At 33.8% G+C, this 14,792-nt stretch overlaps 1 protein-coding gene across 1 annotated transcript in view; it reads left to right on the top strand.

Moving 5' to 3' along the window:
- The first annotated feature begins 332 nt into the window (after window positions 1–332).
- The window catches only part of LOC106710415 (oxysterol-binding protein-related protein 9), a 45,666-nt gene continuing 31,206 nt past the window's right edge, over window positions 333–14,792 (top strand). The window contains exons 1-3 of the mRNA XM_045681456.1: window positions 333–520; window positions 12,114–12,242; window positions 14,602–14,781. Coding sequence (XP_045537412.1) covers window positions 419–520; window positions 12,114–12,242; window positions 14,602–14,781 — 411 coding nt within the window. The 5' untranslated portion in view covers window positions 333–418. The remainder of the gene's footprint in view (window positions 521–12,113; window positions 12,243–14,601; window positions 14,782–14,792) is intronic.

Here is a 14,792-nt window from a genome sequence, read left to right as displayed (position 1 = left end):
GAGCTGCGGGCAACATTCAACACTATAATATAAATAGTATTTTATTTCCATAAATAAAATTAACATTCAGATACTTGTATGATGAAAACGAGACGATTCACTAGATGGCGCTACTAAAATAATTACTTACCACAACAATCTGGCCTATTATTTTTTTACCCATGCTAATTATTATTAAATACAAAACATATTTTTTTTACGTCTGAAAATAAAATAATAAGATTCAATTTTATTTTTCTCTTCTTAAATATTTTGATAAGTTTGACATGTGACAACATTATCTGATTTTAGCAACAGGCAAAGATTAGCGCTAATGTCAAACATATGGATTATTTATGGCATTGTGTTGCTGCCGCAGTTAATATTTGCTGTGATTATTTTTAATGTTTTTTGATAATTGTTTTTAAGTTATACAATCATGATGGAAGGTTCACTAAGTAAATGGACAAATGTTATGAAAGGATGGCAGTACCGATGGTTTGTTTTGGACGAGAATGCTGGGCTCCTGTCTTATTACACGGTAAGTGACGTTTCTTGTCGTTTTGGCGTCAAAAAGTTATTCTCACCAATTAAATTTAACACGAAAAGTAAATAAAAGGTTGTACGTATTTATTTTATGATAAATTCTTTTGTAATACATAATATTGGACAAAGTTTAAATATCTGTAGTAATTAAGAGTGCGATGGTTTTAAATAAATTTTATTCAATCCGAACTAAGTACAATAAATACAAATATAGCTACTTTTATTTTTATTTTTCAACAGTTTTAAAAGGTGTTTATATAAAAAAGAATACTTGTCAAAACTTTATAGAATCATTTAATAAAATTATCAATTCAATTGAAGCTATAGTTATTGACTGTTGTAATATTAATTAAACCATTGGAAGATATTAGGAAAGATCTAAACTACAATGGATCTATAAATTTCTTTTACTAGTTACTTACAACCATTTTGCTTATTTTGTATGTAGTTGTTTTTGAAAAAATTATAAAACATATAATAAACAAATATAACATTGGGAAAATAGATGACAGTAATGCCGAGAGGTGCAGGACAGCTAGGCAGGAATACTTGAGCACTATAAACTATCATTAATGTAAACTGAACCTGAAATAAAATATTTCTCAAATTATTAATTGTAACACAACAATTTGTTGTTTTAATTGGCAATTATTCAACTATATAGTTATTTTAAGGTAGTAGTAGGGGCTATGGTTTCCGTAACTCCCCATGTAGTGCATTATTTTCATGAAAGCAGGTCATACTCCAAATCACCTAAGAAACCCCAGCAACCCCTTCATGTTATTAATGATCTCTAGGAAGGATCTCGGTAAGCTGAGATACCTCACCCTGTATTCGGACACTACATGGCTATCTTGATACAAAAGCAAATTAAAAAAAAAAAAAAAAAAAATTGTCTAACATTACATTTTAGACTATTGTTTTGCTAATTAAATGTAACTTTGTATGAGAAACAGTTTGTTAATAATTTAAACATATATATAGTAGAATTGCTGAAATGTTGTATTATCTTATTCTCTCTTATTAATATTTCTATTGTTTTTGTCTTTATTTCTTGTCACTGTTCGAGTGCACCCTACCGATTTGGTTTACTTAGCTTAATTTCTACCTAAAGGTTGTCTGGCAGAGATCGCTGCTTAGCGATAAGACCGCCTTTTGTACTTTCTTTTTTTGTAACTCCATGTTAATGCACAATAAAGTATATTTGTATTGTAAACATACCATTTGCATGATAGTGATCCATTTCTTGTATTTAATTAGGCGAGCTTTAATTGAAGGGCTTCCTTCTGCTGAGAGCAAGTAGTAACTATACATGATGACATGTACCGCATTGTTTATCATTGGCGAGAATGATGTTATGCCACCTGAAAGAAAGAAAATATTTTCAATTAGTTACTTCAAATTTTTGTGGAATTTTACTAATATAATGTTCGTAAGAAATGGGATTTCTACCAACAGTGTGTAAAAAAAATAGTTATTGGCAATAAAGAGCTTGCAATTGATTATACCTAGGTAAAGTACACTTACAGTTTTTGAAAATTTTTGAGACTTTTTCATAATAGAAAGAGGGAAATTGCTTGAATAATGTTTGTATTTTAGTATTCAGATAAGTGTGGAAAGATATTGAAATTTTAGAAACTTATCTAATGTAAGTAAATATAAACTCTACTTCACGGTGTATAAAGCTCGAAAATTGAGCCCGGAATTATCAAAGATAAAAAAAAATCACATGCATTATGAAATTAAAAATATTTGTTCATCTGAAGTTTCGTAAATAACATGACTAATAGTATGATCTGAAACCAAATTAATTCATTATGATAAAATACAGATATAGTTTGATAGCTTAATGTATATTATGAAAACTCTCGGCCTGTTTTTAACTGCCAAGATTCATATACAAATGCATATTTTCATTCATGTTAACCTCTTAGAAAAAAAAAACAGAGAAACAGTTTGTCACCGAACAAAAAAGTTATGAACATGCTTATACCAGGTCACTCAGAAAGTATTGCGAAAAAAAGTTTTTATGTATGTGAGACTGGTCTGTTATAATTTATTTAAAAATATGATTAGTTATAAGTAAAAATAGGTACGTTCTAAATTCAAAACTACCCTACACATTTTCTGCGAGCTTATTAAAATTACCGTGTCTCATTGAAAAATGGAATTGCGTCGAGAACATTTTCGCGCTATGATTTTTTACGATTTTAAATGTCGCCTGAAACCGGACGAATCGTACGATAGACTTCAAATGGTATTATTGGATGAAGGCCCTTCTAAGGCAACCGTGTATCGTTGATATAATGAATTTAAGCGAGGTCGACTAACTTTTGGGGATGAAGAAAGAAGTGGTCGCCCTTTGACGGCTGTTACGGAAGGAGACGTGCTAGCACTGAAAAATTTGGTCCGAGACAATAGACGAATTACATATCAAGAGATTCAGCATATACTGCAGATTGAATCAGGAAGCCTTAACGAGTTTCTACACGTGCATCTACGGGTGCAGAGCATAGTTTCACGCAGGGTGCCGCACAACCTCACCGATGTTCAAAAGCAGGCAAGGGTGGATTGGTGCCATGATTTGATAGACAAATTTGAAGCAGGCTAGTCTCGGCGTGTTTACGACATCGTTAAAGGTGATGAATCCTGGATTTATCAATTCGATCCAGAAACAAAGCGTCAGTCGACGGTTAGAGTGTTTCAAAACGAATCGACGCCTACCAAAGTAAAGCGACCTAGAAGCGGAGGGAAGATTTTGATCGTGAATTTTTTCAAATTGACTGGCTACTTGGTGTCAATTCCTTTACGAAACCAAAGAACCATTTACGCCGAATGGTATACTACCAAATACTTGGCAAAAGTTTTCTCTGCTGTGAGCAACAAGCGACCAAACACAGGTCTCCGCGCGCTACTGCTCCACCGCGATAATGCGCCCGCCCACACCGCAATCAAAATGAGGGACTTCCTAGACAGCACACCGGTCAAACTCCTGGGTTGCCCTTCTTACAGCCCTAACCTAGCACCGTGTGACTTCTTCTTATTCCCAAAAATAAAAAATCAACTCAAAGGGATTCAATTTTCGTCGCCGGATGATGCGCTCTCAGCGTTGGAGAAGGCTGTAAACGAGGTGTCTGCGGCGGACTGGAAAAAGTGTTTCTAAAACTGGTTCAGACGCATGAAACTTTGTATAGAGGCTAGTGAAGAGTCCTTTGAAAAGATGTAATAAAAATATGTTTACCTATATAACATTTTTTTTAGAGTCGCAAAACTTTCTGAGTGTCCCACGTATAGTAACTGGTATTTTTAGCCGACTTCAAAAAGAAGGAGGTTATCAATCCGACTGTATTTTTTTTTCTATGTGTGTTACCACTATGCTTCGCCCCTGGTGCTCCCATTTTGATAGAAATTATTTTAATCGAAAGGAAGTGCTTGCAGATGGCTTTCATTTTTTTTTTAATTAATGCTTCATTGATTTTATTAGAGCTCATTTTACGATATATAAATATTTTATCTATCAATAACTATGTTTTTACTTTGATATTAAATTCTTACAGTTACAATATACAATCCTTTAATGCTGTTAATATCTATTTCTAAACATTAAACCGTATGTTATGTTTGATTCAGTGATAATGTAGTGCTTGAACTATCAATAATCAACCTTAACAGCTATTGAAAGTTAGCTTATAAATATTTACTTATGTATTGTTTAAGTTTCGATTACGATGTCTCAATTTGATGCAGAATTAGATGATTTTAATCATTAATTAAATAAAAATGCACTTTTATTTAATTTAATTTTAATCAGATTGATATTTTAGGAATATTTCATTATTGGACGCTTTTTTTTAGGATTTGCATTTGCAAATATTTTTTTTATGTGTTGATAAATTCGTGAGTTTATACTGTGGGAAAACATGTATGGAAACATATTGTTGATATTTTCATTATTTTCGATAGGACATTAATTTGTTTCGGCAATTAATTTCAGAAAAAACTCAGTGCTAGAAATAGTTTTGAGGTCGCGTTTATAAAATTTTATTCAGACGAAAGTGCATATTTGTCGTAATTGCAACCCTGACATTACATGTTACACAATGAAAGCCTTTTAAATGCAAGCTACGGACATTTCTTATTTAAAAAGTTATGTTTTTTTATCCAACTGCCGAAACACTTGAACAAAATCATTGTTTTTTTTTTTCAAATAGAGTGAACGGGATGGCAATATGTTTTTGTACAAATGTTTCAGCAGTGAAAACAGACGGTTACAGAATTGAATTTAGCAATAACAATTTCGAGATATTATGACTGTTGTCATTCGTTGCCTTTAAAAGTATACGTTTTTCTAGACAAAAAATTAGCACACATTATGCGAATGTTACTCAAGTTCAGTAAACTTTTGCTACGAATTATTTGAAACACGGATTTTCGGATGACACGTGAGGTGGTCATATGTCAATTGCCAAATGCATATGTATGTATTCTTCGGCAAGACTAGGCGAAGGTACTCATCTTTTGTATTCTTCGAGTATCTTAATATTTTATCTGTTTTCTAATATTTGCATATTGTGTCTCGTTGGGACTGACATTAGATTGCGTATATAATAACGATCCGTGCGCAATAAACGTGTTTATGACGAAGCCGTAAAACCGGCGCCGTTACGTTATTGATAAAGCAAATGCCGGCATGAACTGCTTCCCAAATGCCTCTTTATTATCGCGTGCAACGATGAAAAAATGATTTCTTGATCTATCCTTTGTTTAATAAAAAAATAATTTTGATTTAACCCTTATTCGACTGAGTCGCGGTTACGATTTTTTCGCGCGTATGTATGTTCTGTTTGTATGATTATTAATTCAATTGTGACCAGATTTTCACAAGTGAGATGTCACTCTATATGTATTCTTACATTGAGTGTCAAGGGTATTATTTCTGAATTTCAATTGTTTTTTTTTGTATTTTTAGCCGACTTCTAAAAGAAGGAGGTTATCAATTCGACTGTATTTTTTTTTATTTTTTATTATTAACAAATGGTGTTTTTTACTTCTTTAAAAACTCATTGTCGTTTATAAATTTTCTCTTCTCCTTTGAGTTTTAAGTTATTGAAAGGCGACTGTAATTCATTTGTACTCGGAATTACTCGGAGGCCGGAAGGTTTCGTTGATCGATTTATTAAAGGAACCTTTCTATTTGAAATTCAATGAATTCTTGATATATAGGTACTTTTTTATTTACCTAAAGATGTCAGGATCTGAATGTTTTGTACTTGTCTAATAATGTTAATTCATTATGTAGCTCTGCTTTGTGAATAGTTTAAATATTTCAGCTAAGCACACACAAGCCACACATATATTAAAGTAATACAACATACATAACTTAGAAAAATTTCTGATGACTAAGGTTCAATCAGTTTATATATTTTATATTTATACCAGCTGTTTTCCGCGAAACCATCCGCGCGGAATTTAAAAAAAAAAATTAATAACCTATGCACTCTTCCAGACTATGTTCTACACCTGTGCCAAATTTCAGCGAGATACGTTAAGCGGTTCTAGATAAACATCTATTCATCCATCTAAACATTTGCATTTATTAGTAAGATTAATACATTAACATTTCCCAAACAATCGTATAAATTATTTAGTTTACGTACGTCAATATCAAATCTAATAAAAGGATTTCCCATCCACTGTTCTAAAGACGCCCTAAAGATTTTATAAGCTTGAAAATACTTTGCACTTAATTTTAAAAGCCCTCACGAAAACGAGCTCCTCTCAGCCTAATTGCGAATAAAAAAAGTACCTTAGTAGCGCCTGAATTTGCATTTCCCTTTTGTCTTAGTCGGCAAGAACGCTTTACGTTATTAAAAAAACAAGGTCGTTAGTAGAGACTGGATGTGAAGTTTGTAAAAGATTTTTTTTTCTTTCGTTGAGGGAATAAGGTTTATTTCTTCTTATATTTATTTTTGTAAGTGTACATTGAGTTTTTACGGAAACACTTTTGCAAAAACATGTTTTTATCTCTGTCTTTTCAAACAAAACAATAGAGATGACAATATGGTAATACGTAAGATTAATTATTCTTCATATCTCTTAAGTAAAAAAAATAATTAGAACATTATTAGTAGTATAGGCAAGTTACGAGGAGGAAAGAATCTTCAAGTGACAAGGATATCTTTAAGTACGATTGTGGTAGAGGTAGGCCTAGGAAGAGATTGGTTGGATTGCGTGAAAGGTGACATGATCAAGAAGGGAGTGACTGAGATGAAGGTAGATTGATATGTAGGACGGAAACCTGGTTTGCCGATCATACTTAAGCGTAACAAGGATAGTGAGACAATGATGAAAGAATTAGAACCAGCAATCGTTGTCTGTTTGTATTGGATTTGAATGGGTCGTGTTTTGCAATCTTATTTCTTACTAATATTTTAAATGCGAACGTTTGGATGGATGGATGGAAGTTTGTTTGAAATCATCTCCAGAACGGCTCAACGGAGCTCGATGATAGCATAGGTGTAAATCACAGTCTGGAAGAACACATAGGCTACTCATTATGTTTTTTTTTTAATTGCGCACGAACTGAGTCGGCGGCGACAGCTAGTATTTGTATAAAGTAAAATAACTATTGTAATATTTATCCATCTCAAAAATAGTTAATTACATACATCATCTCTGACTGTAATATAAAATTTCATAACTACGTTACACATGACTTCATCGGTTAGAATTTCAGATGTAACCTTCGAATAAATTTTATATTACAGTTAACCAACATTGTATTAATCGGAATTTGAATGTGAAAGGATCGGATAATATGGATATAATTTCATTGTTTAAATTTTGAAACATCGATTTTTCAATATGTTAACGAAGTAGCTGTCGCACGTGATTCCGTCCGCGCGGAATTAAAAAAACTTAAGTAGTCTATGTGTTCTTCCAGACAATGTTCCACATCAAATTTCATTAAAACGCGTTGACCCGTCCCGGAAAACCTTCTTGCAAACATCCATCCATCCATCCATTAGGAAGATAGATATAAAAATAGTAGCATATGAAAAAAATTTAAAACATAATCTTCACATGGTATAGACAAGCACCTGTCTACGTTTATAAAATAACAAATCAAACACAAGGGGAATTTTATTTATTTCCTTACGATGAGATTAGAAGTATTAAAACAAAGGAAAATGTTGCCTTTTAAATTATTGTTGAAGACAGTTTTTCGTGATCTTAATAAATCAACCAAAACGAACACTTTTATCAAAGAAGTCTTGACAAGTAATTTCAAAACTTTGTAAATTACCTCGAGATGTATCAATCGAGGCCATAATGATCGCCGTAAATCTTCTATATATATAAAAGAAAGTCGTGTTAGTTACACTATTTATAACTCAAGAACGGCTGAATCGATTTGACTGAAAATTGGTGGGCAGGTAGCTTAGAACCAGGAAACGGACATAGGATAATTTTTACCCCGTTTTCTATTTTTTATTCCGCGCGGACGGAGTCGCGGGTAGAAGCTAGTCTCTAATAATGTTTTACGTAATGATATCCGCGTTTTTATGGATTGTTATAATAATGTGAGGCTGTAGAGTCGTAGAGTAATCGTTTGAAGATTACCTACATAGTCTGTTTCATAACGTTTGATGCAGCGTCAAGTTTTGCACAACATTTCCATTGCTGAAAGACTTGTGCAAATGATATTGCTGTCTCTGTTTTTATTTAAGAAAATGAGGAGGATAATGGTATGTTAAACAAGTCTTTTTAGCAGTGAAAAATTACGATAAAACAAAGGTTTGGGCATACTGAACCCAATCTTCACTAAGGATCCCTTGCTCTACATTATTACCTATACTTTTCCGTATATCTCGTATCAGCCGTCATTTGTGAATTCACCTCTCTATGACATATCCTCTTTCATAGAAGCCAATTAATTTCTCGGTCCTCTATATTTTTAGCCACATACTCGTATATTTAGAATCGTAGTTCATAGAGTTGCAAAAATGGCAAATTGGTGTTAGCTGATGGAACGGCGAGATATGTTTGCAATTAGGCTACAGTTTTGCGGTTTATTCGCGGATTGCGTGTGGCGCCATACACTCTAACATTACTGCTATAGCTTGCCATAATATTGCAATTTGTTATGTTCATACTTATGGTAGTGTTTAAGCTCTAAATTAACTAGTAACTAATGTAAAAAAGCTTTGAACGGATTGTACTCATTTAACCGTGAACCTATCTCTAAAGTTGTTAATAGTCTTACCTCCAACGTACTTCGTTGCTGACCATATAATGATAAGAGTACTGACATGATGGTAGATATGGAGGAAGGAAGCCTGACGCTCCTTCTTCCTTAGTAAGAAGAACACAGTCTCCAGTAGCTCCATCAGCTTCAGTATGATAGTCCACCACATATTCCTGAGCATTCTCAAAGCTTCAGGGTTCATTGAGTAATCGGGAAGCATGCAACCGAAGTGATAGGTTGTAGTCCAGCCTGATGTCATTATCTGGAACAAAGACATAATAGCCACCATGATCTGTATATGTACGGATGTATGTATGGATTATTTTTACGAAGATATTTTCGGTTTGAAATTATATCTCACGAGCCTACTAGTAAGTAGAATATTTAACATGTTATATAAATTTAATAGAGCCATGGTAAAGGTCATTACTAAAAATATTTTATATGAGCAAAATGTCATCTTGTTAGGAACCGGTAATATATGACGTAGGTATATGTTATAGAGTTGTATTGTCACATTATGACGTAACATTGATATTACTATGCATCTGTCTCTATCTTTGTATATAAGACATCGTGTTAAACTTCATTTATTAGCTTACACCCCAAGTGACGATGGCGTTGGCGACAATCTGCACAATATTGTACCACTTGATGACAGTCTTCAGTTCGTAGGGTGCGTGCTTTCTCATATAAACTGGTAATATTAGCTTGATTAGTGTCAGATAGCTCGCTATGATGAAGACCAAAGGCCATGGTGATGTCATAAGAGGCCATTCGCTCACCCGAGGATCTGTGAAATTAATAAGATTGGATTGAATGATTTGATGCTGTGTCCCCCCTCTGGACCCCTTGGTGTGCTGTCTCCCTCCCCGACTTACATGATGGACTGTTCCCCCTCAGGACTCATACTTGTAATCAGCTGATATAAGTCCCCGATGGACTCGAACCTAAGTTAAGAGTGAAGTTTTGTTCCAAGCGTGTATTTAATACAGACGCAAATTATTGTTATAGTAAGAAATCTCCCAGACTAGATAAATTTAGATTCGTTCAAACGTTAGCTCAGTCTAAACAAGAAATGTTTAATAATACACGCAGATTTGTTATTGTGTGTGAGACCTACTTGTTTTGGAAAAGTATCAGTGAATTAAGAACATTAATCTGATTTAAGGCAAAACGTCCTTGTATAATGATAACAGGAAAGATAGTGTCCAGGCTAAATTAAAACCTAGTTACTTACAAGTATGTTAGTCTGCTTTTTCGTTGATTTCTATTTTCTTTACATTTATTTCACATTAACTTTCTATTAAGCCCTAAAGTTTCTTATCGACAATATCTATTTGAATGGACCATTTCAATTCTGCTAACGCCCTCACTACGTGATTTCTCGAGAGAAATTCTTTAAAACATTGCTCTTTTCGCTAGAAAATGCCTGTTGTTATTATTTTTTCCTCGAAAATTGCTTGTTTCTTTACTTTCCCGATAGACGGGAGGATAATTTGATGAAACCATTCAACCATAAGTCATGATTAAATATTTTTTTTTATTATTTTTGACTACCTTTGATGGTGACTTAGTCTGTGCGTAATTAAAAAACAAACTTAGTAAATTGTATTCCATACTATGTGTACATCTACGCCAAATTAAATCGAGATCCTAATTTTCAATTTTTTGTCTTTCATAAGAACCTTCTTGGGACAAAAACGAACATAACAAAAAAAACGAAAACGAACCAGTCAGGGATATTTTTTTATATACACAGATTAAAAATAGCTTTGTGCACTTCTTATCCATATTAACATCATCAACTCACTATATGTCCCCACTGAGGGGCTCGGAGCCTACCCTAAGTGAGGGGTGACTAGGACATAGTCAACCACGATGGCCAAGTGCGGGTTGGTTGACATTAACTGTAACATATTTAACCACTAACGCACTATAACTACATATTGAAAACACTGATAATTTGATATTATTTAAGATGTTTATAAAAAAGCCTTTATTGCAATTAGATTACCTGCTCTCTTATAAAACACGGTATTGTAAGCATTGGCTATTATATCCATTGTTCTTGTAGGAAACAAACACAACACAGAACTGACCGCTTTGTATGGAAATTCTTTACGGAATACGCACTCTAGAATTACCTTTATTTTCTGTTTAAATCTTTAATTAGATTTACCATTTATATACGGTTGGTACACAAAAGGTTAAAATATTTTGTTTTACCCCTATAAAGGAAATGAAGCATAATCAATGTAATTTAGCTAAAATGTCGATCATTTTTAAAAAATTGTAATTTATATTTACTAATAATGAATATCGATAACTTTTCAAGTGGCTTAATATTCGTAATTATTAAATTAACAAGCTGTGGCCCACAACTCCGTCCGCGTGGAATTAAAAAATGTAATAAGTAGCCTATGCGTTCTTTCAAGACTATGTTCTACATATGTGCTAAATTTCATCAAGATCCGTTGAGCCGTTACGAAGATACCTTCAAACAAACATCCATCTAAACATTCGCATTTATAATATTAGTAAGAAAGATTAGAGGACGATTGTCGAAACAAATGACTGAGATCTTCATTGGGGAAAACAACTGAAAATCAATAAAGGAAAATCTGTTGTCTTGTTCCCTAACATAAACTGATTTCTCGCTTATCCTTTTACCAATAAAAAGAGACAAAACACTAGCATAATGTTGAAGCCCTGTTTAAACACGAATGCTCTGATATGAAATTATAATATCGTATGTCAGTGGGGTCGACAGTCGACCGGGGCAACGTATGGGGTATTTCCACACGAAATGCTAACATAATAACTGAATTTATTCAATCTAAGCAACGCAAACTTAATATTGAAAGAAAGATACTTGTTTATTTGCCAAACCCAATAATCTATTTCGTTCCATTTTAACTTAACTAAGATATTGGAACGAAGTTCCTTATCGCGCGTTGTGAAAGGGGGCTAGACGGAAAAAATTCTTACGAAAAGTTGTCACGACACTTTTTGCTATAGTAAGTATGTTAACGACGAATGAGCGCTACTTCACCATGGCAACGACGTGACAATATATAACGAAAATTCATAGAAATAAAATGTACTTCTTGTGAAGACTTAAGTTTTTTATTCATAGAATAAACATTGGTTCTGTCACTAATTAATTGAAAGGAACTTCGTTCCATCCGGGTGTCCCTTGACACCTCTCAAGTTTTTTTTTTTAGTAACACTGCAAAAAGCTGCTGCTACAAATTCAACCTTGTATTCAACCAGTTTCGATGATCACTCTCAGTGTTGACAAAGGGTGTTTTTTAAATATTTCTTATCTGTATTTCAGTCGAAAGAAAAGATGACACGCGGTGTGAGAAGAGGCTGCGTTCGGTTGCGGGCGGCTGTCATAGGCATTGATGATGAAGACGACTCCACGTTCACCATCACAGTTGATCACAAGACGTTTCACTTTCAGGTTAGTTGTCAAATACCAAGATTAGTCAATAACCAGCAATAGACTCATGTCCAATCTGTCCTACTTAAATCAAAGCCAATCTGAATAATTCAGGTCTGTGACAGTTCCAACCACTATTAATAGCTTTAGCACAGCAAGAAAAGTTAGTATAAGTAACCGATAGTTGGTCAAGATGAGAAGATAGATTTTCTCGACAGTTGAGTTGCTGACATGGTGACAGTCTTTGTAGGATTGACGAACACAAGGAATAGCAGAGGAGAGATGGAAAATAGACGAGGTTTGACATCCCAAAGTTTCGTATTAACCGGAGAAAATATAGCTATAATATTCAATAGCTGTTGACGTAATATTGCGTGAGGGATGGGCAGCATGTAGAATGTCAAATATTTGCGCAATTCGCGACGTTCGTTGAATCATCTCGGGGCAACGCCTTTCTCTCGGATGTCCGTTTCCGTAAATGAGGACGAAAGGAAGTTTTAAATTTTCTTTTTAAATCGATTTTATATGTAATCAATAATATAGTTTTTGGTTTACAGTTTTCTTTTAATAAATGTTAATAATTATTTATATAATTTTCAAAAAATATGTCCAACAATTCAACACACCGTTAAAATAATTAGCCTTACTTTGTGCTGATTTGAAATGTCTTTATAGGATTAAATGGAACAAGATTATATTTCATACTAGCTGTGCCCGCGACTTCGTCCGCGTGAAATACTGTTTTCGTTAAGCATTTTTTTTAAGGATTATTATTTTACTTGACCGACGTGCTATGCGTTGATGTATGGATGTAGACATAGAGATAGGTGTGCCACGACCGCACCAAATGTAGGTGTTTGGTCTCTACCTATCCCTCTGGGTTACGGGCGTGAATTTAGTTGTTGTTGTTGAGGCATTTTATTTAAACTTATAAAAAATTACAACAAAACAAATGGAACTTACAAAATATTCATTTACTCTTATGCAAATTTTCATCCCCTATTCCCTTATTATATTGCAACATTAAGGGTAAAACTTTTACAAACTTTAAATGACCTATTTATTAATATCAAATTAGCAGCCTAAAAAAAGTTATAAGCTTCTAACTGTAAAAATGACGATACGTCCATACAAATTTCCACCCCTACTTTTACCCCCTTACAAACCCTCTTTCACGATAAAAATTAATCTTTGTCCTTTCTCAGGCTCTAAGCTAAATATCAGTAAGTATAATAGTAAAACATATTAAACAAAACATTCATTAAAACCTCACATATCGCGAAACAAATTTTCATCCCCTATTGTTATTTAGCACCCTTACGGGTAAAATTTTTACAAAAATCGAAATTCTTACTTATTTATATCAAATTAGCAGCATTAGAAAGAAGTTTCAAGCTTCTTACTGTAAAAATGACGATACTTCCATACAAATTACCACTCCCACATTCAACCTCTTACAACCCTTTTTTCGCGTTAAAAAGTAGTCTTTGTTCTTTCTCGGGCTCTAGACTAAATATCAGTAAGGGTAACAGCAAAACATATTAAATAAAACATTCACCTAAACCTCACATATTCCCAAACAAATTTTCATCCCCTATTGTTATTTAGCACCCTTCAGGGTAAAATTTTTACAGAAATTGAATTTCATATTTATTTATATCAAATTAGCAGCCTTAGACAGAAGTTTCATGCTTCTAACTGTAAAAATGACGATACTTCCATACAAATCACCACCCCCACTTTCAACCCCTTACAACCCTTTTTTCGCGTTTAAAAATAGACTATGTTCTTTCTGAGGCTCTAGAATATCTGTGTACCAAATTTCATTTAAATCGGTTCAGTAAACAATAGTAGGCGACACTTCCATACAAACTTTCACCCCCACTTTCAACCCCTTACAACCCCTTTTTCGCGTTAAAATATAGCCTATGTCCATCCTCAGGCTCTAGACTATCTGTGTACCAAATTTCATTTAAATCGGTTCAGTAGTTTTGGCGTGAAAGCGAGACAGACAGACAGACAGACAGACAGACAGAGTTACTTTCGCATTTATAATATTAGTAAGGAAGTAAGGATTAGTCTAGAAACATTAGTGTCTTCTCAGTTTTACGTCATCAATTTTTAACAGTAGCTTTAACAAGGTTATGGAAATTGTCGTAAAATATCAGCTTTAAAAAGTACACAAAATATGACTACTCAAAGGATTTTAATCGATTGACAATGAAAGACAAAAATCAGGACAATAAGAGCTTCACGCTTATAAGAACTTAAGTACTGGCATTATTTATATATTGTTAAGTCACTATTAAGATAATATTTCATGATGTCCTAGTACTTGTCTGCTCGAGACCAAGACTACAGTATAATTTATGGTTGTTAGGCGCGTGATGGAAGTGAACGCGAGCGTTGGGTGCGTGCATTAGAGGAGACGATCGCACGACATGGACGACGCGAGCGTTGGGCGCGCTGTGTTCCCGCACCAGCTCGCCGTCATGACGACCTAGAGCGACGGGTAGCTGAAGCGGATGCCTACCTACAAATCATGATTGAACTAGTCACGGTAAATACTCA

Source organism: Papilio machaon, chromosome 16, assembly GCF_912999745.1.
Source record: "Papilio machaon chromosome 16, ilPapMach1.1, whole genome shotgun sequence".
In the NCBI taxonomy this organism is placed as follows: Eukaryota; Metazoa; Arthropoda; class Insecta; order Lepidoptera; family Papilionidae; genus Papilio; species Papilio machaon.
Note: the sequence above shows the minus strand (reverse complement) of the source record. Positions and strands in the feature narration are given on the sequence as shown.